At 41.3% G+C, this 27,116-nt stretch overlaps 1 protein-coding gene across 2 annotated transcripts in view; it reads left to right on the top strand.

Moving 5' to 3' along the window:
- The window catches only part of ATRNL1 (attractin like 1), a 2,333,760-nt gene that overhangs the window by 799,352 nt on the left and 1,507,292 nt on the right, over positions 1-27,116 (top strand). For both annotated transcript variants that reach the window (XM_085603276.1, XM_085603277.1), the window contains exons 11-12: positions 5,415-5,499; positions 16,902-17,113. In XM_085603276.1, the coding sequence (XP_085459402.1) occupies positions 5,415-5,499; positions 16,902-17,113 (297 nt within the window). The remainder of the gene's footprint in view (positions 1-5,414; positions 5,500-16,901; positions 17,114-27,116) is intronic.

The raw sequence follows: 27,116 nt of genomic DNA, 5'->3' as shown, positions 1-27,116 counted from the left end.
GCGCCTACTTATGGCTGTCTCGTCCATACATAGGGTCTGATTTTCCATGCTTGCATTAGAGCTTGTGGCGCACTAGCTATGCCACTGTGTCATATAAATGTTATGATTTCTGTTCCGACACCTCAAAGTAGATGTTGTGAAAATACCGAAAGATCCCCAAACCCACTCCCAAAATGTGTAGGTGTAGGACTGACCAATTAGTGCCTACTTTTGGGGGTCTGTTAGAGAAGGGATGTCGGATTGTGGATTCTAGAGAAAAGGGGCGATTTTTCCCTTCTCTTACTCCTCCCCAGTGACATGGGATGGCCAACGCTAAGGAGGGAACCAGCCTTTCACCAGTAAGGGCCAAGGCGTGATGGTAGGTGGCACCCGACTGGGCATACATGGAGATTCTCATTACAAAATCAAGAAAAGCCATATGTCAGGGTAGTGCGGAGTGTCTCATCCTAATTTAGCGTCCTGTGGAGAAAAGCCAATTCTAATCGATGATGAAACCATTACAGAACCATTTTGCTGGAGGTAATAGGTCACGGATAGGTGTTAGCCAGGTTACACATAACAGTTTTACCATAAATTTTAAACATAAACACATTTTGAGTCCAATGGAGGGAAATGTCCACTAACTTGTGACTTTATCGTCATGTTTGTGTTCCTTCAGATTCGTGTTCTTTTACATTTAGAATTGCTCCAAGTATTGTTTTTGCAAATGTTTGTTGTATTTTTGCTGCTGCCCTTCTTAAACTGGTGGGGGTGTTCCTGTTTGCTTTGTTAAGACACACTTAATCACCATCCCATGATGCAAAGTATCAAACTGCATTTGTCTTTTGCTATGTAAATGTTACATGAAACTATACAATTCACCCACCATACTGTTAATGTTGTAATCAACCCACTCCTAGATCAATCTCTACAAAACTTTGATACGCAGATCTTGGGCTTGGTTGACACAATAGCAAAACACCTCAACAGATAAATAATTCCGATCATGCATCTCCTTTAAAGATAATTATTTATCGATTCTTTCATTTGGGCCTTGGAAATGAACAAAAAAGAAAACACCCTGCATTGGCGTGTAGTGTATTCGACTCTTATGTGTAAGAGTCTCTAATGAATGAACTGTAGGCAGCCCCTGTGTGCTCCCCTCCCTTCGGGCGGTGATTCCAGACCTACTGCTTATGCTGGTCAGGTGATGTAATTCAGGGAGAGAAAAAGCGGCATTATGCCGAGCACAGTATTGGGGTCAGCGAAAAGGCGCACAGTCCCACAGAGAACAGTAGGGCATTGCAGCTGCACTAATGCTAACACCTGGAAGACTGAAGCCTTTCCAGAACAGTCATTGGCTTGCTTGTGATTTCAGAGTCCAGTTCAGATTGTTGCATGCCGAGCCGGTTTTCTCTGTGTTTCTTTCTTTTTTACATTTCTTTGTTCGATTAGGTCGGACTTTGCCAGAATGCACACTCAAAAGCGTGGTTGGGTTACTTTCTATACTTTCTTATTAGCAGAGCATTGTGCTGGTCATGTGACATTGACAAAAGAAGGAATGGCACTAGATTGTCTATTTACATTTTAGAACATTGGAATGCTGGGAGCTCCATTGAAAACAATGGGGTGCTCCTGGATTTTAATGGCTGGTTGAAGCCCGGAGCTCCATCATTCCAATGTTTGTTTACAGCCTGAGTGAATTTCAATCCCTTCGGCTTTGTGAGCCCATTTTTTTTACAAATTAGAACATTCTGCCCTCTAGGGGCAAAATGTTCTAATAGCCTTAGAGCACTCAGTAGCGAGCTCTACCAGCCATTAAAGGCCCGCTCCCTTATTAAGCTGCAGCGGGCCTTTAATGGTTAGTAGAGCTATAGTTCATCATGTTAAAGGAGGAGGCAGGATAAAACAAGCATTGGCATAGCCAATAGGTCTCGCCTTTGGGACCTTATAAGTGTTTAGCCATGCAACAGTTGATGTTGTTGCACCAAGGATATTGTGCTGCATAACTAAATACTTATAAGGCCCCAAAAGCACAACCTATTGGCTATGCCTATGCTTGTTTTAAATTGCTTTTGCATGTGCTTGCCAAAAATAAATATAATTTCACACTGAGAAGGCCAGACCTATTGTATTTGCCAATGCTTGTTTTTATTTTCAGTTCTACCTTCTAAGTAAAATGAGTTGGTGGCCTCATTCTAGTTGCCAGTGGGCATGTGCAAACTGCGAACAAAACATTCAGCCCCTATGTCAAATGTTTGCAACATGGCTGACTGTGACAGCCGAAAGGCCAATGAACGAATCGGTATGAAGCCGGGTTTGTTTGGGATATTGGGTAGGTTCTGATGCACATTTGCAGGCACTGCACTGAAACGTATCTCACTCATTCGACTTTCACACACATTCAGACGTGCGTCGCTTTGGATTGTGCACCACAGAACCTCTCTTCCAGAACTGTCTTCACGCATCTGCTGTATACCGTAAGTCAAAGTGCAACAGACCAAGGTTGAGGTATTTCCAATGAGACCCCCCCAACACACACACACCCTTCAGTGTGCTAGTCTTGTGCATCACGGGAAACAGTGTTTTTGAAACCTCTCAGGAGCCAAATTATCGTCAGATTAAATATTTAAGGTGCGGTTTAGATTTGGCACATAGGATATTACGTCAAAGCGTGACTGATATGCTGTCCGCCGTATTAGATGTGCAGGTAATGCTGTGTGACGTTGTACACCGTCCGTGAAATCCCAAATAAGGTACTAAATTCTGTATATAAGTTACAACCTTTTTATTTCTCAAAAATCGATCATATTAGTTTAAAAAAAACATGCTTCATTTAAACAAAGTGGACCAGGATGAAGGCCAAGAGAGAGCGAGCATGAACCATTAGAAAGGCAGAAGTTTGCACTTTGATCAATTGAGCCGGATTGCCAACCTCCAAAGAAGTGCAATGCGATTTTGACCAATTTTGGCAGCTACTAACCCATACAACAAGGAAGTTAAAATGCTACCGCCGGCCACAGCTTGCAGTGCATGTGCGCGAGTGGTGCGTGCGCAGCAGTAATCACGCCATATGACGCCTCAGCTCAAGCGCGCACCCGCGCACATGCACTGCAAGCTGTGGCCGGCGGTAGCATTTTTTGAAGCCCTTACTTAAAGGCTCGCCAGACCAGCGCAAGAGTTGGGTCAGGCGAGAACTAAAAATGAGGGTTTAAAATAAAGGCAAGCTCAGGTCTGTTCACACAACAAAATAGAAATAAATGGAAATAACACTTGTGAACCAGTAATGATTACAAGTTCAAGGTTCACCCAGAACTGGGACTGAAGCTTTTGAACCCAGGGCCCAGTCTAATGTATCATAACATAGATCCTGTTTTGGGGTTCTATGTTTGTGAATGCTTTTGTGTGTGTAAAAGGTTTGTTCAGTAATGAGGCTGAATATTTTGTCTGCATTTTTATCAAAAGTACTAACAAACTTTACATGCTTCAGCCCTGTATGTGTACAAATGCCTGCTGTACCAGTATTAGAGTGGATTCGTAATATTTCCGTCCTGAACATTCCCATTTTATGAACCCAAACATTAGAATTGTATCTTTTTATTAGATTATTATTGTTAGATTATTCTAGTGAATTCCAATGTTTTTGCCAATTGTTGGTGGGAACAAGAGGTCGGACACTTAAGCCCCTCTATGGAGGAGTAACATGGATTAGAACACGGTGAGGTGTTTGTGTTATGGGAGCAACTGAACAAAAGTGGTAAAAGCTGCTTATTTATGACCAAGATTTATTTCCTGTGGAAACATAGTGGATACATTCTTAATCGTTAATGTATGCATAATTTTGGAAGAAACCGTGCACTTTGTTCCTCACTACATGAAAAATATTAAGCCTTGAGGATGTCTTTGTGTGGGATAAAAAGCGTTGGCAAGCTGACATTCTAGTTTTTAAAGAAATTTTGGATATGCAATAAAAAAACTTTATATGAAATTTCAATTGGTGGTGAATCCCTTATGATTGTGATGTTGAAATGTTGGATGAAGCTCCTCACCTAAAGGATTTATATTAAGAAGTAACAATGTTGATGAAACTATAAGGACTCTGTTTTTAGGACATACATTGATAGGGGCATGACCTTCTATACATTTAGTGTTCATAATTGATACGACATACTAAATGCCTCCTTTAAAATAATTGTGTACTGATTAAAGATTGGGTTTTATACAACTAAGCCCGTAGAGGAAGAGCACCACCTATTTTTTAATCTACTTACAGAGTATGTGTGATGTGTCAAAATCATAGTTGCCTTTGTATATAAGAATTTCAAAGGTGACTTACATGCTTTTTTCTTTTAAATGAGTCGCTAGCTGCATAATGGGGCATAGTTATAGTCTGCAAAAGTGATCTTGATGATAACATCTTTAAGGTACCCTTAACAAGAGAACCAATGTTGCCAACTGAATACTTAGATAAATAGAAAGGTCAGGGTATTGATGCATATCTTCAAATACAATGTTCATATTCATTTTTGTATTTTGTTTCCTGTAAGGTTCTGTTATATGAAAAACTAAAGGAAATGAGCATTAGGAGAGGAATTAACTAAAATATGAATTGAAATTAGTAGAAAGACCATAAAACAGTTAATCAGAAAGACATCACTTTGAATCCCAATGTTAGGTTGCAAGCACACAAATTCAACACAGTTTTTAAAAGTACTCTCCTTTTCAGTAAATAGTTTAGACAATACAAAGCACGTTGCCATGGCTAGCTTGCTATGGCAAAATTGCTGATATTGCTCTGAATACTGATGCAGTCAGTACCAGATTACTCCAGGCAGCTATGACTAGACTGCAATGTGGATTTCCAATGCAGTATATTACAGAGAGAGAAAGTTAACAAAGAGTGCAAGTTTACAAAGAGTGCATGGGATGTTGGGTCTTTTTGGTGAATAAACCTCTTGATAAACGTAGGCTTCTGTACACACTTAATGCATGTTGCTGCGTTTTGAGAATATGCAATAATTTAGAGTTAGATACATTTAACATATTGTTTGATTGCAAAATGTTCTCTTTTAATTTGCTTGGACAATTATGCAGGAAAATATCCTATAGGAAAAGCCTGCCACATTTGTCCTCACATCAAAGGGCAAAACTCCTACTAACTCAACAAATTATTCAAGCGTCGAAGGTATACCATTCAAGTATTCATTTTTTTAAGACTAAGCTTAATGTTCCCCAGGGTAATAGGATCCTCTAAACCCAAACACCAACTTAGCTTATTTTCATAAACATAGCTATGTTTATATTCCTCCGACAATATTACACTGGTGTTTAGATTTTTTCATGCGAGCCTGTGTGATCTACATGTGTGGTTTGTAACTGCAATTCATATAAAAACTTGCTTTATAGTAAATCTGCATTATTGTTTTTCTGAACAGCTTGTGATGAATGGAAGGTATTACCAAAACCCAATCTTCATCGAGATGTGAACAGGTTCGGCCACTCCGCAGTCGTCAGTAATGGGTATGTGTTTTTCCCTATTTGTTAATGATTGAATCAGGAGTAACATGGTGAATAACACTAAATTGAATGGATTTAAGACATAGCGTCCTGAAAACTATTTGTGAACAGAGATTGAGCCATGCGTTTAGCTTTGGACAGTCTTGCACGTGCACATGTTAATAAACACCACTGGCAATATCCACCTACATCAAAGCCATGCTGCAGATGCGTTTCCTTATACTATGATATAGATCATGATTCCGACCTTCATCTCCAATTTTCGAACTGTAGTTACTGGGAGGGCTGGGGGTAACGTTTGTACTAAATAACCTAAAGGTTAGTTAGATCAACAGTATTCCTGAGCCTACTGCTTTTTATGAGCTATGAATCTCCAGTATGTTTGGCCACTTTTGTTAATTGCATTACATAATGTGAAGATTTACTGTGCACATACGTGTGTCATTTGCAGATTTGTACATGCTCTCTCATGTGGTAACTTCTCAGACATAAATTGCATCTCTCACTTGCTGCCCATTTCCTTATGGCTCCTAAATAGCCAGCATCCAGTCCCACACCCTCTTCCCCTTTCTCCACATCTTCCTCTTCTTGGAGATATATTTTGAACTTTCTTCTAACTGATGATTTTCTCTGATTTTGAACTGTTACCATAGACAAATAATGTATTGGCCTTTTTAACTCATTTCATATCTTTGCAAAGTTTCAAAGGAAGAATCACAAAGAATTTTGGTAGAGAATTATCTATTTCCACAAACTTGTGAACAATAGATTTATCTTACTTTACTTAACCTTAGCTCATCGCCTGGTTGTCTCATTTCTCTTCATTCTAACGACTTTTGCTATCCAGTTGCACCAAGGGGTACTATGTTTTATATATATTTAAGAATATGTTCTGTCACTGGAGCCATTTTTTTTTTTATCAGTCTTCCATATCATATGAATGATTGCTTACTTTGAAATTTCATTTGTGGAAAAGATCAAATCAAGACAAAACATTAATGAAATAGGACAACCCAATGTTCCATGTGGGAAATGGGTATAAATAAAAATGGGACAGTGTTTCACATGGAAAGCCTTTTAAATAATTATTTGTACAGGTTCAGAACAACTTTGTTAGAACAACAGAAATGTATGTGATTAATGACCTGTGTAGGTAAATGACTAAAATACAATTTTATATTTAGGCCATTGATTATTTAATCTTAGACTATTTACAGTACGATGATGGCAAAAATGTATAATGTGAAGAGTTCAGACGGCACAGTGAAAATTGATGCAACTGAGTATATTATGTAAAATTAAAATCTAAAAGTAGGACTGATTATCATTGAACCCAACAGTTTTTACATATCTTTAATGAAATTGATCAATCAATATCTCGTTGGCTTAAATGTGTCGACCTTTCGACCACATATGTCAAAATTGGACCGGGTCGTCATAAGGACAAAGAGAAGCTATTTTTTAGAGCTATCATTCACACTCGCTCAGTGGTGTCACATCACAATTTAAGACTGCGTCAAATCACATCATCATTTAACTGTACAAGGTCTATGATAACATGATCAATTACCTAAATATGAAATAATAAATTAGTCAGTTATGTGCACATGTTATTATTGATTTTAGTTGTCTGCAAATAATTATTTCTAATGTCTTCCATCTGGAACATCGTCTCTTTAGTAAATAAAGACAGAAAGCAAAACATGAAATACAATAAAAAAAATGTATCTTAGTTCTGAGTGAGATTCTGCTCATGTACCAAAGGAGACAAATACAATGCAACTTATGCAACACCTAAGTGCCTCTGCTAGTTAATAAGCAGTGGATGAGTTAACATCCTTTCTACTGTTGGCATTTAGCACGGTCTAAAAGTACTAGGAATATTTTTTACATCAACCTTTTTCTGCTTGCTAATCGGCAAACATTTTTGTCTCTAATTGTGTGCACACGGGTGCATCTTATCCGTACCATTCATTAAGCAATTCATATATTGTATTTTAGTTGTCATGTTTATACAATAGTATACAACATAATATAGCTCGTTGTATGTAGCAAACTAATTTTGGGTCTTAGCTGAAGTAAGGAATTTTCTAAATTTAGTTTCCTGGCTTCTGAAAAAATAGTCTAGTAAATTCTACATCTTTTTGATTCTGTGAGTTGTATATGTTATTACAAAGGCTTAATCACGATTCTAACAGAGGAGGTAATAATTAGACGGAATGCAAGAGAGTGATCTCTATAAATCTTTGTTCTGTTGGAGTAGCCATCATTTCTTTTTTTTGTTAGTCGAGGCAGGCATTGAAACTGAATCATCTTATACATGTCTAGTGAATCATCTAGTACAATTATCTAAGAGTGGTACATTTTCTATTTTTGTTGTTTGAATTTTTCTCTTTAGCCAATATACACAATACATACTACATACAGATCTTGCATCCATCTCACATGTGCAAGGTTTTTATCCTCAGTGGTATCTTCATGTTTGCAGTATGCATGTTAAAATCGGAGGTTGAATCTCTAGCCAGGTTTTTCCAGTGCAGTATATTACAGAGAGAGACATTTTACAAAGAGTGCTTTGGATGTTTGGTCTTTTTGAAGAATAAACCCCTTGATAAACATTGGCTTCTATATACACTTAATGCATGTTTCTGTGTTTTGAGAATGTGCAATAGTTTAGATTTAGAATAATTTTTCATATTGTTTGATTGCAAAAAAAATCTTTTAATTTACTTGGACAATCCTGGAGAGAAATATCCTATAGGAAAAGCCTGCAACATTTTCCCTTGCATCAGAGGGCAAAACTCCTACTAACTAAATAAATTCTTCAACCATCCAGAGTATATTATTCAAGTATTAATTGTGGGCTTCAAGGATCACTTTTGTGGTCATGATCATACCATGCAATGCACACATAGAATTTAAACTAACAGTCTTCCAAAGAAAATAAATTCGAATTTTCTAAACTTAATGCTGGATAGCAGGGGGTAGATATCTATGACGTAACAAGCTCCAAAGTGATAGTTACAACAAGTAAATAACTTTTTTCATTTATGCTGTGATTGTAACAAAAAGAAATCCGTTTGTAGATATGAGGACCTACAATAGAAAGACAGACATTTTGGGGGTTGTCGCGTCAGCAAACATGTTAATGAACTTTATGCACTATTCACTTTGGTAACCTTTACAATTGTTTATAAAGATGGGAAAGCGATAAGGAGCAATTCTTCACTTTTTCCAAAGGTTGTATGTTAAATTTACTTCAACTAAGGGGTTAGAATTTTGGCTCGCTTTGCATATTTGTGTTTTAGTCCTGCTGAGCAGGAGCTGTTGAAAGGTTCCTCTGTTTTTAGGTCATACTCTGGAGTCATGATCCAGTATAAAGCTTGTATTTTTCATGGACTGGTATTGACCAGGCCTCTGTTGCCTGATTGATCATGGTGTAATTCATTCTTATGAGAATTCGGTACTGTCATTGTCTAAGAACCCACAATCACTCATACGCAGGGTGAAGTAAGCATCTGTGGTACAGTTTGCAAAAATCAAATCACATTCGGATATTTTTACCGTAAATGTCCAATCTTCTAAAGGCATTTTCCAAAATCTCTTTGTCGCCTGTATTATATTTACATGTCAGGTCCTTTCTCTATTTGGTCAATTGTTATAGCCCAAACTGCTATTGGTACTTGCAACAGATGCCAAGAAGTGCATTAAAGGATTATCCAATCTCTGCAGATTTTTACCATTTAAAATGACATTTTCTACTTTTCAGTGCTTTGCTTATATCAACTATAAAACAGCAAGCTGGTAATGCCCTCTAGTCTGTCGACCAAGGAAAGCAGAGTTGCTATGTTGCAAGACTTACTTGTAGTAATGATTTTCATGAGAGACATCTAATAATTTTGATAGCTCTAAACATGCCACCAAATCTCAGCTTCACTGTGTCTGTGCATAAGCAGCATCCTCAGTGAAACAAGCATCTATGCTTTAATGCCTCTTTCTGTCTTATCCCAAAATATCTCCTTGGACCAGAACCTATTCCTGGAAGTCATCAAGTAAAAACTTCAAGCCCTATGCCTGTTGATGTTGTGAAGCTGATTTTCCTTAAGGCTACCAGACATCAAATGCTATATAATACGTTTTTCACCTATTATGAAGAATTTACTGACCAGAGAAAAGTGGGAGGTCAGGGTTTGTGCTTTACTTGCTTCAGCAAAGCTCCTACAAGGGCTTAACCCTGCTATTTAGGCAGTCAAAAAGCCTCCTCAGATTACCTTTTGCTTAACTTTTGATTGCACAGATCAAACTCATGGTGTAAGTCTCTAGTAGAGACTAGAGGATGCAAGAATCAGAATGAATAAGCTCAGCAAAATACAGCTCAAAATCAAAACACTTACACTCCAAACCAAAGATGATATTAAAATAGCATAATTGATAGTCAATGGCATCTTTATTATAAAGGACGTCATTTAGTATCCTGCTGCGTACATGGGGCACACTAACATTTCATACAATTTTCTAAGTTGTTATATATTTCATTTTTTTAAAACTGAGATCAGTAGGCTGGGCAGGGAGTAGATCATTGGCGATATTAAACAAATTTCTACTACCACATAAAGGAATCCAAATTTATTTAGACTATTTTATTCTTGAATAATGCAGAATAGAGCCATTAGATTTTCTCCAGTCTATCTAACAGAAAGATTCTCTGTTTTTTTGTGGAGCCATGGCTCAACATATGTAATATATTCATAAACTGTTTTATGAGTGCCTAACAGATTTGACAAAGAAACCTCGGTATCATGAAAGCCGGAGCAAACTGATTGGTCGCCATTGTTCTACTTATGTAACAAAATATTAACTAATTGTTTTTCCTGTAACGTATTCACTTTTTAAATATTTTAAAATGTTGGGGGGACATGGACTTCTGTGATGTAAGACGACCACATAAATGTGGCGCTCTGCTCCGGGGCACAGGGGAGCTATGAAATCCACCCCATCCCACTGCTGCTGACCATGCTCAACGTGGGCCATTCACTCAGTCCCAAATGGTTGTGCCGGTGGTGATGCTGACTGCTGTACCGAAGTTTGTTGCGATACAGAGGCGCGGCCATGTGCCATTGGGGGTGACTGCTGTGTTAGGGGTGTTTTCTGAGGAGGTGCCTTCACTCACCCAGGGGCTTGGGCATTAATCCGGGGGTCGCAAATTTGGCACTGGCAGTGCAGATGTTGCCTGCAGTCACCATTCTCTGTCAATTCCTCTCTCTCACATTGGAATATTGGAGGAGATCAAGATCCCGCCAGGTGTGGCCGTGACCAGCTGCGTTGACTCGAAAGGCATACTTATCGGCTGCACACGTCTCCTGCTAAGCTGTGGCACACTTACAGATACTTAGGCTTACGCTCAAATTACAAACCAATGCTGCCCTATGTAAATGGTGGATGGTGGCCTGTCTGATTTCTCCTCTACGTTTTGGTAGAAACTTGTTTATTGGGCCTGCTACCCTGCTGACTACCTGCACTAAGATGACAGTAGTGGCATAATGACTGTGTGACTACATACTCATTTATCATTGTTTTGCCAGTGTGAGCTCTGGGTGTCAAGTGCCACAAAAGTGGTGCTATTAGATTGTCGTGCTATGCTATCTGATCAGCTTATGCTGCAGTTTACCAAGTTCACAACACCTTAAGCCAAGTTAAACATACGGTAAACTGATCAGAAGCAGCCTAAACTATTATTTGAACAGCACAGAACCACAAGAGGCCGAGCAGGTGAGCCAGATGCAGACTATGAGAAATCCCAGGGCTGAGGGCTCTGAGGACGAAAGCATGTATGGGGGTGACGGTTCATTGTCGACTATTGGAGGGCAATATTGAATGTAATTTACCATGTTGTTGGGTGGGAGATTCCAAATACGCCAGACATTGCAGTGTTGGAATTTGCTGCTAAAACTCTTAAATCTATACCACGCCTGGCGCCACTATTTCTGTTGCTAGCTAAAAAGGGCGGTAACCCTCCGCTGGATAAAGGATCCGCCCCCACACAGGAGAAAAGGCCCAGGAGGGTTGTCTGTAATACTAATGCTGAACTGTTTGCAAATATGCAGCCTGTTGCATCCTGGCCCACTGATATATGGACGCCACTGAGAATGTATCTGATACAATTTCAAAATGATGCATCTGATCATTGATCTGCGTCTCTTCCAGAACCCGCTGCTTAGATTAATATGCTCTATTCTTGGTGCTGCGAGCGCTGCTTGCTATTCATGGCCAGAGATGGTGGTCAATAACTATGTTTGTGATTGTCTCATTTATGTTCTAGGCTGGCCCGAGTCCCTGTAGCATGCTGTTTTGATGTACTTGATGCAATGCGGCAGGGGTAGGCCCTGTCAATTTGATAGGTGTCTGAGTGTGTGCTCTGATTTGTATGATGTCGATTACAAAATATTTTTTAAAAAAAGATTGAAAATGTTTGTTTTGTTAAACACAGCAAAAGGAGCAGGAAATATTATTGGTTTATGTTTTTTCACTGGTGCAAAGACATGGTGGAAGTGTATTTGTCCTTTTTGCTCAATTGTAATTTTGTTTTTACAACTCCAGGTCGGCTTGCATGTCTTAGTGCAAAAACCTTCTTGGAGCTCCGATCACTAGCATTTGGGTTGATCACACATGATATGCAAATTGAGTAGTAAAGCCTTTTTAGTTTGAGGGGAGTCCCCAGTGATGCCGGAATGAAGTAAAGAAAAATCTAAAAAGAAAAAATGCTTTTTCCAGAGACCAATCCTGACACCCAGTTGCAAATGGCTGTGGTGGTTTCATGCTATCACTTCCAAAAATTCGCAGACAAAGGTGTTTGGCCAAAGGAGCACAGAACAAACACCTAACCTAGAAGAGGCTAAAAAGGTTTATCATCCAAACAAACCCATGATGAGGCAAGGGTGTGCGGTGGTGGTGTCCTACCCTTCGAAAAAACTTCTCACTTGAAACACAAAGCACACAGATGTTATCTTGGCTTACAGCAAGGGACGGCGATACGCATCATGTGCTATAGCAAAGATGTCAAGTATGTGCTTGGAACCTTCGTGTGGTGACTAGCACTGGAGCGTCAAGTCATTGAGATGTCTTGGCTACTAAAGTACCTTACACACTCCAGAAAAAGTCCCTCAGTCAAAGAACTACAGCAAAACACATCCTCAGTTCCCCAAATGGTGGGACTGTCTGAGCTGATGTGATATAATTTGCAGTGGATACAAGTACGAGTTCCTTTCGCTTTTATCTCTTTCATTTGGGAACTGGACCATCAAAATCAGGATCGCGCTTGTGCATAAGCAGTGATCTCTTTAAGATTATGCACATCATTTTATGAACCATTCACACTCTGATGCTCATTCTTTGTTGCCTGACACATGAACTGTTTGGATTATCCCTTTAAATCTGTGATTCAATAATTGTGCTCTTGGACTCACTTTTTTGTGGGCGATCAATTTCATTCTCTCAATTGCTGACCTTCCGTACTTCCTCTTATGTGGCACCATGAATCAGAACCTCTTTCACTGAGAGTCACTACTGAACGTCGTTGTATGCATTTCCACTCACTAAAGTCTCTGCTCAACGTTAATTCATATTCTTCCATAGATCATGCCAGCATGACGACCTGACATCTCCATGGCCTCTCTAGATAGGGCTACCCCTAATCACTTCAACAGAAATGATGCCAGCATAACAGCCCTCACCTGGCCCCTTCCAGGGCTTAATTTATGCTGGTGGTTGCTTAAGCTGGGCACCAGCACTCATTATTGAGACCAGGTCTTCTTTTTTATCATCCGACATTAACTCAATGGAATTGAGAGAAAGGCAGAAGAGAGTTAAAAAGAGAGAAGGGACAAATGAAAAGCAGAAAATCAAGGGATGAAAAAGAAACTGCATGAGAAAGATAAGGAGACGGGAAGTATAGGGCGCTGAAAGAAGGAAATATGACATGGAATCAAGACTAGGCAGCCTTTATATTCAATAATCCTGGCATTGGGAAGTGCCAGCCGTGGGAGCTCTCTGAGCCCCTGCACTAATTTTATACGAATTAAGCTCAGGTTTCTTACTCAGGATCCATCTAGTTCTGTCATAGCTCTATTGTGCCAATGGTCTGTACTTGGGATCTTTCAAAACATCCAATCAACAAACTACAAAGAGTCCAGAATGCCACAGCCAGACCTGTTCTAGCCGAGCAGAAGGAACCATGTTACCTCTACCTTCAAGGCCCAGACTGGTTACAAGTGTCCAAAAGAATCTCCTCCAAAGTAACATGCATTGCCCACTGCACAATACACGTACATAACCATTCTTCCTACAATCCAAACCCAAACCTGTACTATTAGCACTGAAACCTCTTATCGTGAGTGGCTCCACTCTCCTTCCTTCCCTCTTTCGAAAAAACACGCATCGGTGGGAGATCTTTCTTCTTTGAGACATGCAAGCTCTGGAGCACACTCTGGAAGAAAATAAGGATCATCAACAGTTACCTGGTATGCAGGAAAATAAGAAAGATCTTGCTGTTCCAAAATTAGAACAGAATGGATGCTCAGTTCACTTGTTAATCTGACTTGTAGACGCAATCTTCAAATCTACCTCTCACACTCTTGTTCGCATACCTGTTCATGCATAACATGCTGCTTCACCAGGCATTTTGAGCACACATCTGAGCTTCATGCTTGATATCAAAACCTACTACTTATAAGTGACCTCTCAAGCAATACCCTTCCACTCATTTACATATGTATGTTTATGGCATTTATATAGTGTGGAGATATCCAAAAGGCAGCAGTGTCAAAGTAGAGAGTGAGTCTAGAACTGTGAGCTCAGTTGTGAGACAGAATGTGGATCATTCACTGTTTACTTTTAAAAGGTACATCTCAAGCTCTTCCATAAATTGAAGAAGGGTATGGGTGGTTCTGATGGGTACATGATACTGTTCCAGATCTTGGGTGTGTTGATGGAAGAGGGCTGCCACTTATATTTCTTTCTTTCACTTCTTCATCTCTAGCCTGGATGAGGGTGTGCCGAGAATCACCAGCAATGCTGAGCTTGTCCGCCGTATAGGCAGAGGCACCGGTCATGATGGATTTGTAGATGTCTCAGCGGGTTTTGAAGATAGTGCAGCCTGGCTGATAGAGCCAGCGGACTTCGGTTGCACAAAAAACAGTATGGCTACTTATTTGACCATCAAACATCTGTAGGAAAGAGCAGGAAAGTGCTACAACACCAAACAATGAAAAACAAACAGGCAGTAGTATTTCTCTTTTGCTGTAGATCAGTATCACCCATGCATATTCTTCTCAAGGATCATACATTCCACTGTCTACTTGCAATAGGCCTCAGAACTGGGATGCCCAGCCTTCTTTCTCTTCTCTTTTTTTGTGGGCTTAGCATCAGGTCAACAGTAATGCCTTAAGACGTTGCAAAACCGATCAGTGTTTAGCAGAAATACAAATTCTCTGAGCTCAAGCAAGCTCTGTGGCATGCTTCTTGGATTGTCATGGCTGTCCATCCTGGTCAGTGCTTTCCTGGATTTTTTGGGGGGTCTTGTAATTTTCAGCTCAGGAGGAAGCATTTTCAAGCTTGAAGAAGTTGGAGATTATGCTCAGGAGAAGGAACACATGTTGAGAGTGAGCATTATCAGATTTTGCAAATGCACACCGCTACCTCTGGCTCACTAGACGGTTTCTAGAGGAAGTTAGCAGAGGATGGCTTTAGAGGGTGCAGAATAACACTGTTCACAGTGGACATGCAGATGGCTCGATGTTTTTATGTCGGGAATACCAATGGATCCTGGGACTGCAGGTCTCCGAAACCAAAGTTAGCGATACAGAAAGTGTCCACTGTATTATTTAATTTGCTGAAAAGCTTGATTGTTTTAGTTGGATTGATTAATTGCATCATTATGTATTTATTATTTGTTTTATTGATTTGCGCATTCCCGTCCCTTGTCATAATATGATTTCATAGAGGTGGGTCTTTCAGAAGTCATTGTTTGCTATTTTAGAAGTTCAACCATTGGGTCTCTGATATATAACTCAAGCTAAGTCTTTGCTACGCTTCATCATAGGATATGAACTTCATTGTGGATTCCATTCCTTTAATTAGATGAATGGACAGTCCCTGTGACACATGGTCAGTTGGAATGGGGCTCTAGTGAACTCATTTTGGTGTCTTGAATAGCGGAGTGGAAGGATTCATCAAGCACCATATGTTGCTGGTCGATGCTCATTTCTAAAACAACGTCACGGAAACCCTCGAGGCCAGGCCAGTGGAAATTAAATATTTACCCCCAACAGACCCTTAGGTGAGACTTTGCACATGCGTGCACAAAACCCTGCAATATTCCCTTGGGTCCCAGGCAGATGCTAACAGATAAGTGCTTAACAATTGTGTTCTTCTTTGCATCTGCTTAGTATACACTATTGCCCTGCTATAGTAAACAGTCCAAATGGTAGAAATATACAGATGTGTCACTTGTTCCTGCGCTCAACAGCAGAACTAGTAGCTGGGTACAATGTTTGCCTGAAGACTCTATGGGAGATGTCCCACCGCAAGAAAGACACTCTAGGGGTTTGCCCGGGGCAGTTAACCGATTCTGAAGTCTCTGCCACTTTTATAGGACTGGTGAGACCTAACGGCTGACAGAGCAAACATGGTCACAAACAACCTGGAAATTAACTTAAATGAACAGCATCAACGTGCTGTGGAAGTGCATTACTAGATACAGTAACCAGCTAAAAACTCCACCATTATGAAAAAAACATAATGTAGGGCATTTGTAAGTGACCAATGATCTCCTTTGGCTCAAAGTTTGCTGGCTATAAAATACATTCCTTCACTCCAGTAGTGACAGGCTCACAAGGCGGCGCCTGCTCTCGGACCAGGGCCCCATCTCAATAAAAATCAACGGATGATACGTAGATTTTGACATAAATGCCAAGAGTAATAAGTATTTTGTTACCAACAGTGACCATAATCTCTCACTAGAAGGTGCTCACCATAGCAAGTCACTTTCAAAGTAAGAAAGCACTCACTGGAATAATCCAAAAGGTGAAAATTGTGAAGCATAGTGAAATGTTAAGAACAAAAAACAGAAAAATACAGTAAACACTAGTGGCTAAAAAATGTATATCAGACCCAATGCACACTATTAAAGGTAAACAGAGAAATAAATGATGACATTATTTTTCACTGCAATATTTCCCCTTGTCAGGTGGTAAATTATATAGACACCAAAGCATAAGGATTGGTAGTTACAGGCAAGTAACGCCCTAATCTCTTGTGGTTCGTATAGTAAAATCTCATAACAAGTGGTATGTGTTTAAAGAGGTGGCTGATGCCAGGACTTCTTATTCGATCCCTGGTTTCTCCCCTAGATCAATGTACGTGTTCGGGGGCTTCTCCAGTGTCCTGCTGAATGACATCCTGATCTACAAGCCCCCAGACTGTGAGGCATTTCGTAGTGAAGAGCTGTGTGCTGATGGCGGTCAGGGCATCCGGTGCCTTTGGAACAAGGATCACTGCGTGTCCTGGGAGGCGGGGCATCTTCAGGGCAGCATCCCCAGAGCCACCTGCTTCCGGAAGTCGGGTGAGTATGCAAAACACTGGTCATTCTTTCTGGGTTCACTGCAGAATGAAAAATGGTCTTACTCCTACTAAGGTCTTTGATAATCTGTTAATACCTTCAATAAGGTATACCCCTCCGAGTTCTATTTGCTTGCTAACGTTTTTGATCTCAAACCAGGCTATGAGATGTTATACTATCTTGTGAACATGCTGTCAATATCTTGGCAAATAGGAGCAACTGGGCAAATCGAGTAACTGATATTGTCTGTTGTCATTGGGCCCATGCTACCTGGATACTACTGCAAACCTATTGAATTGCCATCTACCCCCATTTTCGACTTTGACTTTCAGGGTTTTCCAAGGTCGAATATTCAGGACTTACAGTTAAATGTTGGTCTTTTAGGTGAAAACTCCGATTCTGCCAAAAGATTAAACAATACACATTAAATGAGATTGTCTATTCCATTGTGTGTGTTTTATTCTCTTATGTTAACTATTTCCTACCTACCAAGATAATCAACACTTAGGTACACGGAAAGCTGACTTTTTCGTTCATGTGACCTCCTTGTTACACAAGTAAAAGCAAAGCTGTCTCTGCACACAGGATTGTGGGGGCATAGGTGATGCATGCTTGGTGTGGGTAAGAAGTGTTCTTTTAGTGTTATTGTATGCTGAGGCAGTTGGGGGAGACTTTCCACTTGCTACCAAGCCCTGTCGATGACATTTCTAGACTCTGTTCCTCAAAATTAGTCTGTCACAAGGCTATTTCCATCACACTAACACATGCACTAAGTGTGCGTCTCCGTGCACGGAGATGATGTCGAGAGAGCAGCAGGTAGTTCTTTTTCACAATGCATTTTTTGGGGTCGAGTTGTGCAGCATTGCCTCAGTCCCGGTGAATTTTGCAGTTGCGGCTGGTGTTGGGGCAAAGTGGCGGGGGAGGACAAACCAAAAAAATAACAAAAAATATAGTATCCGAATGCCCCCAGCATCGCCACTTGTCTGACTCCACTGCAGGCACAGGCTCCCAGACTGCCCGGTGGTCAACCCTAATGCTGCGCTCATGCTGAGAGCAGTATCCAGATTGGCCTGAGTGGCCTGGATTTGCGCTCCCAGAGAGACTGGGAGCCAGTGCCTGTTGTTTTCAACCCAGCAACGCAGATCGGGTTGGAGACCACTTCAATGCGCATGTTGGTTTGGCCGTCCTGAGACAGCCGATCTAACACACATGCGCACTGACACCAGTGCACCGAAGTCTCCCACCGGTTATCCCTATGACTCCGCCCCCATACTCAATGCTATGGAGAAAAATAAAACGATAATAAATATGCTTTTACTTTTCAAGTTTTGCAGCTGCTGCTCTTGCGAGGGGGGGGGGTTACACACCTCTGCCATAGGGGAGGAACCGCTGCTGGCCTTTTGTCCAGTGAGGCAGGAGCCTTCACTTTACCATTTTACAGCAGTTGAGCCAGTGGCTCATCCACAATGAGGAAACTCAACAGGCAGTCTTGTCTCCTTTTCCTCAGTTTTCAACAACAGCACTCATTTATTCATTGCTTCTAGAGTATAGTCACAACTCCATAAGAGCCATACTTCCTGTCTCCAGTCCTTTCCTCTGTACTAATGTACAGAGCTCCGAGTTGGCTCACATGTTGTATTCAGAAACTGTGACAGTCAGAACCTGATGCGTCTTGGTGCCTATGTTGTGCAATCCATCTTCCCAAAGACCGACCGGTGGGTAGGGGTGGAGGGCTGGCCATCATTTTACGTGACTCATTTGTTTGCACTTTTTTTGAACTGGATGCGATGTTAGAAGTGGAAAGTTTAGGTTTCTGTCTTTCTTTGAATGCCACCTCATGCTTTTCAGGTGCACTTATCTACCGGCCTCCTGGTCAAAGTACTAAATTTATTAATTCACTTAATGACTCCTTAAGTTACCTCATGCTCAAATATGCCAATTTTACGCTTTTAGGTGATTTTAATCTTCACTTAGAGGATAACTCTGAACCTGGAACAGATAATTTTTCTCAAATCCTAGACTTATTTTCACTACAGCAAATAGTGAATGGCTCTACCCATCTGGCAGGTCATACCCTTGATGGGGTCTGCTCGAATTTACCTTGGCTTGCCGCAGACACCCCCGTCCCCTTGATCTGGTCTGGCCACTCTTTTATTCCCCTCAGAATTACAATGCCCCCGATGACACAGATTGTGAAACTTTTTAATAAACCTCAGCAGGGGCCTTCATGGACACAGATTGCTAAAAATCCTAATTTATTGATGGTGGCCAAAAATCTTGCCCCTATTTTAACAGGCAAAACAGAGATAGACTCTCGCCTTTTTCAGTCCTGGCTTACCAATGTCGGCAAGGCTATTATGCCCTTGGACATAAAGAGCAAGCCGTTAAAGCCTAAAAATCTAAATACTCCCTGGTTTACGCCCCAATTGGCTCAAGCACGACTGCATTGCAGGCAACTGGAGCGGCAGTAGAGAAAGGGATATATGGAGAAACAAAAAAAAAAACAAAAAAAAATATTTAGGGAAGGTAGGAAAGCATATTTTTCCCAGATTCAACTGGCAAAAAAGGAATTTTTTTACAAAAAAAATCAACACAGCTAAAGACAATCAGAAGTTGACTTTTCAAATTGTGAAGTCTTTTACTACACCGATGGCGGAACAAAGAGAGCTTCCTGCCTCTCAGTCATTATGTGATCAGATCTCCCTGTTCTTCGAGGAAAAAATCCTCAAAATTCAGAAAGACTTTCCAGGCGGCAATTCCACCCCCGATCCCCCTCTGACGAGTAGCTTAGCCTCCATTTCTATATTTGCACCTGTATCGCTAGATATGACTCTTATGGCCATGGAAAAATGTAAATCAGGGTCTCCATTGGATGCCTGTCCTCCATCAGTCCTTCACAAACTGTCAGAGGTAGCAAATCCCATGATTAATCAGATTGTCAATTCGTCTCTCAGTACGGGCGTTGTCCCAGCTGACTGGAAGTTGGCACTGGTTAAACCACTTAAAAAAAAACCAACATATTGATTTGGCAGTGCTCTCAAATCTTCGCCCTATCTCACTTCTTCCAATTTTGGGTAAAATCACGGAAACCTTTGTTTTAAAGGAGCTCACAAAATTTCTTGAAGAGCAACATATTCTTCATCCATGCCAAGCTGGATTCCGGCCCAAAAATTCTACAGAGTCAGCCCTTATTGAAGTTTCCGATTCCCTGAAAATGATTGCAGATAGAGGCAGGAAGGGGGTTTTGATTCTGTTGGATTTGTCAGCTGCATTCAACACGATCTCTCATGACATTCTTTTGAGGTGTCTCGAATGCAGCGGCATTTCAGGTATGGTGTTGAGATGGATTAAATCCTTCCTAGTCTCTCGGAGACAGGCTGTTACCCTGGGTCCCTTCCTCTCTTCCGAATGACCCATTACAGCAGGAGTCCCTCAGGGATCTTCCCTAAGTCCACTACTTTTCAATGTCTATATGGCTCCCCTCATTACCCTGATTAGTTCCTTCGGGATTGAGGTTCTGTCATATGCAGATGACACTCAAATGATTATCTCTGTGGAGAACGACTCTACGTAAGCTGAAATTAATTTTAAAGTTTGTTTGACTGCGGTCCTTCAATGGATGTCGACTAATCATTTGAAGTGTCATACGGACAAAACTGAGATTCTTCCCATAGGGATGGACACTTCTTTCCACCCGTCTAATTGGTGGCCCGATGGAGCAACCCCACCTCCTGAGGTTGTGAAGGTAGCCAGGAACCTAGGAGTCCAATTTGATAACTCCCTCTCTTTTCTTCCCCATACCAAAGCGGTCGCAGGAATGTGTTTCGGTTTAATCAAAACCCTAAAAAAATTCTTTAGGTTTCTCCCTCTGTCTGCTAGAAAGTCCGTAGCAGTGGCCCTGATACTCTCTCGTATGGACTATTGTAATGGGCTACTGGCTGGAGTTAATAGATCAGTCTTAAAGAAGTTTCAGGTGGTACAACATGCTGCAGCCCGCCTGGTACTTAAACTCCCCAGAAAGTCCTCAGCTTCCGCCACCTTGAATAAACTCCATTGGCTCCCGGTCACCAAAAGAATTCTTTTTAAGATTCTTCTTGTTACGTTTAGGGCAAAGATGAAGGTTGGTCCCAAATTTTTGTCGGCACGCTTCACTCCATATACCACTACTAGGCCACTCAGATCTTCCTCGGCAAATCTTCTTAAACTGCCCAACTTTAGATATAAACTAAAAGGCGCAAGAACCCTAGCCTTCTTGGGTGCCAGAGCATGGAATAAGCTGCCAGCCCAGATCAAACTCTGTAATACTGAACTCTCATTCAGGAAAGATCTCAAAACCTGGATCTATGGTATTTCGGATGATTGTTGTCTTGCTCTGATCTAATTACTCTCAGTAAGTCAATATCTTGTTTTTTCACCACCGTATGACGTCAGCGCCAAGATACTCCTCGCGGAGTGATAGTTGCGCTTTATAAATACAATCCCAATTCCCCAAAAAAAAGATGCTCAGTTTCCTTGATTGTGACAAGCCTCCCATAATTTCCTCTGGGTTGTTGCTTTGCTCAACGTTTATGGCCGAAGCTGGATGCGGGGATGCACAGTCATTCCACCATATTAATTAGGCCTGGGCGAAGCACTACGCTACGCTCGCGTAGTTTGCGAAGTTCGCGCTACTTCGCGCTACGCGAACTGCACGTAGCACAGTGCGAACACGCGTAGCGTAGTGTTGCGTAGTGCTGCGGTCATTTTTTGCTTGCTCGCGGTCCTCAACGTCAAGTTGGCGACCGCGAGCAAGCAAAATGACATCCTGGCGAGACTTTTTCCTTGTTCGCGATCGCGAGCATGGAAAATAAACCTCCCGGCGAGATTCCCAACGCGAGAAGGTCAGGTTTCTCATTGCGAGGGGTCGCGTATGCTCGCGACCGCTCGCGATGAGAAACTACCAGTTCGCGTTGAGAAAGCTGAAGCTCGAGGAAACATCTACTCGAACAGCAGAAAACTACAGCTCGCACTGTGCAAGATGCCATTTTCAATGATTGCACAGTGCCGGTTGCTTGTCCGCACTGTGCAATCATTGAAAACAACATCTTGCACAGTGCGAACATGTTACTTCGCAGTTCGCGAAGTGCTACGCGTAGCTCGCGTAGTGCGAACTTCACTTTGCGTAGCTTCGCGAAGTGCTACTTCGCGAACTACGCCCACCCTTAATATTAATGAACGTCTCCTACAGCAGCTGTGCTCTTGGCCACAATTGTTTGTTCATATTCTCCCTCTCAGGCCAGAGGCTGCATTGCCTGAAATGCCATGATCCCTGGGTAAGACCTGACCATCCTTCTTTACAGATCAAAAGCTTCCTGCTGCACTGACCTACCTCCTTTATTTGTTGACACAAGAGTACTGGACTCGGTTTTCTAGTCATTCTTGAGGGATGCAAAATGGCACTCACCACCCCTCCCTTCCTGTTATCTAAAGATAAGTGTCCCACCTTTCCTACTTGAGAGAACAGTTTGCACTGATGTTCTGTTGAGCTGTGATAGAGACATCTGTGATGTCCATGTCTAGATAGATCCTTGCTTGAAATGAGGAGAACACATGTCCTGTAAGGTCCTGCAATGTAGATATGAGATGAGAAACGTTTATTTGTTTTAACTACCATTGCCTTCCTGGGCAAACGTTTGCAACTCTAATTTGGGGCTCAGATGCATTATGCAGCACCAGCACTCTATTGCGAATGCCCTCCGATAGAGGTGAAATGCTGCTCAATGTTTGTGGCATATAGTTTCAGTGTGCACCCCCAGGTAGTGGTGCCTTAAAGTGTCTGCCTAGAATCACTTTGAAGGTATTGAGATTGTTTTCCACCACTCCCTTCCTACCGGTCACTTTCACATCTGCTCCTTCCTGTGGCAGTGTGTAATGTGCGTGCAGGAGGAGAAAAACATCGAGGATAGATTTACGGATCAGAGGTTAGTTACTTACTCCTTATTGTATCAAAAAAAAGTTTCTTCTAAAAAAAAAAAGAAAAAAAAAAGAAGCAGACCACAACATGGAGTTGCCTGGAGTCTGTTGATCACGGCTTCATTTCCGTTTATTGGCTCACTCCCAATTAAAATCCATTAAGGGTGGTACATGGAAACAAAAACACACTGGTGGTGGTGGAGGAGGTAACCAACCTATCTGGAGGGACTAAGAGGGGTTTTAGCCACTGGTCCAGCATAATGGTTGTGTCAGTGGTTTTTCTGCAGTGAAAAGTCTTAGAACTCAACTTGATATAGTGCTGGCTCAGGCGGAAGGACTGACATTTAATCTGCTTCAGTTCTCCTTCAGAGGTAGACTGTTCTCCTAATTCTTCATTACCCTTATCCAGGTCTAAGACTAGTCTACATACATTATGGCTGTAGAATAACACCAGCACATGCTCCCGACCATCCTCCCGATAAGTATTTGTAACAAAGTTTCGGACAGCTCAGGCGCTGGATAGGCTGCATTGGCACCTACCGTCTCTGTGAACGAGAATTAAAACGTTAACCTCCACGCACAGTCCGAAAGAGCGTTGGCCGCAACTCAGCGCTTTTCTATTTTCCAACAGTCATTAAATCCATACCCAGCTGGCCTATTTTTTTCATTCATTTGGGACGACTTCAGTGGAAAATTGATTGAAAAGTTAAGTGGGTCACCTTTTTTCTTAGAGGCACAAGTACAGCACATGAAAGCGTAGGGAAAGCCGCCAGGGACCTTCTGATGCACCCGGCTGCATTTCTTCTTTTTTTGTAAAATTGAGGTCCTTCTCAATTTTCGAGGGCTCCCTGTTTGCACTGCTCTTGAAGCTGCATGAATGTGTTGAGACTGCGAAGTAATGGCCGTCTCCGTTAGTCCTCAAAAGAACAAACAGAAATAATATACCAAGCCTACTAACCATATTTGCTCCTTAGTATTGCCGACCTAAACATTTTTACCATATGGCGAGTATGTTAAATGTTGTTAAATGCCAACCTCACACTTAGTCTCAAATCAAAGCAACAGCATGTAATTAGCTGGAAAGCAGTGCTGAAAATGGAGAAAAAAACTAGTCTGAAAACCCATAAATTGTGGAGAAGACATGGCCACAAGTAGAGCCATGTGGAGCGCAGCCTTGATCAGCAGCGCCATTGACAATTAGCCCATGGTCTGCCTGTACATTTCCATTATTTTCAAAAAGTCAATCCCAAAGACAAATTGACAAAGAAAATGGACCAGTGGAGCTGTTCTGGCTTGCTCTATTGGTCACATAGAAGAGAGTTTGGTGGGTATTGCACCTGCTCTAGAAATGTGTGTTTCTATCTAGTTGCAATATATTGTACTGGTAAAATAGCACAGTAGTTGACACACTTGTTGCAGAGATCTTGTGTAAGCTTGGTCACAAGTGCGACTCATCATAATGTAGCAAAGAGTGCTACTGCTCCTGCTGCTGAGCACTGCATGTGACCAGCCTGGTACTGCTTGGTATCATTTGTATACTAGCTGCACTTGTCTAGATCCTTGTTTAACCTGCTGGTCATAGATTACACTTCTGGTAAAGTAGTTTAGTGCATCGTGATTGCAAGCTGCAAGGCATGAGTCTGAATGCTTGCAGTCTTCAACTATTTTTTCCATTATTTTCATCTCAATAAATGAACCTTATAAGTGTGGGCAAGCAACTATTTATAATGTCGTAAAAAATATCAGCTTGAATTTAGGGCTACATAAATGTTCGTCATTGTTTTCAAACAGGAACCTACTCCCCACGCATACAAAGTTCAAATAGATTTTGAACAAAACAAATCGCATTTCCAGGCCTTAGGATCCAACAACAAACCAACTGTTGCAGCCCGCTTCTTGCTACTCCCCCCTGCCTTTAATGAACTTTTCAAAAGGTGGAGTACAGAAATAAAATTTGCGAATGCAGCAAATCATTGCGACGAAGGCTCTCAGTAAATATGGCAATGCAAAATAATGTTCAAATCAGAATATTTTTTTACGTCCCAAGTGAGCAGCAAAATCAATAAGGAATCAGGCAGCAACCTTTGTAGCATCGGACAATCTTCTGGCTCACCCCCAAAATTGATTCTTTATATACAGTTTTCTTGCATAGAAGACCATTAGTTTTGCAAAATCGTCATGGTGTGAGCAAAAGAGTTACATACCCAGCATATCAGAGCCCGATTTTATGAAACGTAATTATGCCTTCACATCTAGGCATTACCTCACTACCTGGCACATGCATCAACAAAGACTTTTGCGATTCCTAAATTGCGATTTTTAAGGAATCGCAATTAAGGAATAGCAAAAGCCTATGCATGTAGGAATAGCTATAAAAATAGCGAATCCTACAAATTCCTTAATTGCGACTCGCAAATTGCGAGTCGCAAGTAAGGAATGCCGTCCCAATCATTCCTATGGGCCTCCAGGCCCATAGGAATGAATTGGAGATTGCATGAGCAAATTGCGAGTACCAGTAAGTAGTCGCAAATTGCTCATGCAATTTCAAGGGTGCAAGGGTGTCAAAATGACACCCTATTTCACCCCTGAAATTGATCTGTGCACATATGTTGCACACACACATGCTCTAAGGGCATGTGTGTGCGCAACATGAAACTTTGAAAAATGCACAAAAGTGCATTTTTCAAAGTTTTTGCAAATTACCATGAAGTTCAACTTCATGGTAATTTGCTCCCCCTATTAGCGAAATCGCTAATTTTTTTAACTTTAATGCATTGCATTTAAGGAATCTCAATTTGGGATTCCTTAAATGCAATCGCAATTTAAGGAATCGCTATTTAGAGATTCCTTAAATTGCGATTTTTGCATTTGGGATGATGCATCCCAAATGCAAAAATACCGGTCGCAAAGGGGCAGATTGTGCTAATCTGCCCGTTTACGACCAGTTTTCTTGTTGATGCATGTGGCCCTATATGAATATTCTTTCTGCCCACTCTGTGCTAATATTGTCCGGAGCTGACAGGACAAACTACATGAACTCAGCCAACTATTGCGAATGAATGAGGTGCAGTGAGCGATCAGAAGGGCTTTGGGAAACGCAACATTACCCTACTTGTGACCATGTTGGAAACTTTGTTTCAAGAAAGAGCAAGGACGTTAATGAAAATTAGCAAACATGGCTGCTTGACTGTGTGCTGCCGAAATGATGACCAGTGAACATACAAGAAGAGACATCCAGTTTGAACAATATGTCATTGAGACGTAAATTGAGGCCTAATTAACATAAACCAGAGAAGCACACTTCTGTAAGTCATAGCAAATTAGTTTCAACTACACTAGCACCATATCAGTGTGTCCATGAAATTCCGAAAGTAAATCCATGTTCTGCCCGTTGTTAGTAAAGAATAAAGGTATAAAATGCACAAACACGTTTTCAGCTGAGAGAGGCATACTGAATACTAGTAGATATGTATGTTCCTCTCTTTTCCCCAAAAGGTTGATGATTCTGGCAATACCTTTGGTTATTTCGAATGCTATTGGTCAGTATGCCTGCCATCACTGATTTTCTAGACTTGTATATGGTGCTGCAGAGTCTGTGGAAAGAACATGTACTTTCTATAAAGAGAGAGGGACACACACTAACTGTAGTGCTCAGCTGGCAGTCTGTCAGGAGTGCAGCTGCTTGGTGGACACTTGTTGTTGAAAGTCTCCACTGAGATGGCTGTTTCAAGGTTATTTGTATTCCTGTCTGTCCAACCCATAAAGTATTTTGTGTGTTGGCCTATTTTTGTCCCTTCTCTCAGTCTCAGAGATCCTTATTTGTCTTTACTTCCCCCAAAGTGTATGCCTTTGTAAGGGTGGGGTTCTTTGGGCATGCCTAGACCAGGGGCTCACGATGCTATGCTTTCGGAGGAGCTAATAGTGCTATTCATACAAGATGGGCAATGTTGCCATGCCATAAGGATGGAATGAGGAGCTTATAATGATCTTCAAAACCACACATAGAACAGTTTCCCCCTGGGAATCATTCAATTCTTGATTCATATATGTCAGA

The sequence above is a fragment of the Triturus cristatus genome, chromosome 1_2, assembly GCF_964204655.1.
Source record: "Triturus cristatus chromosome 1_2, aTriCri1.1, whole genome shotgun sequence".
In the NCBI taxonomy this organism is placed as follows: Eukaryota; Metazoa; Chordata; class Amphibia; order Caudata; family Salamandridae; genus Triturus; species Triturus cristatus.
The sequence above is the reverse complement of the archived record's forward strand: the minus strand, read 5'-3'. Positions and strand labels throughout refer to the sequence as shown.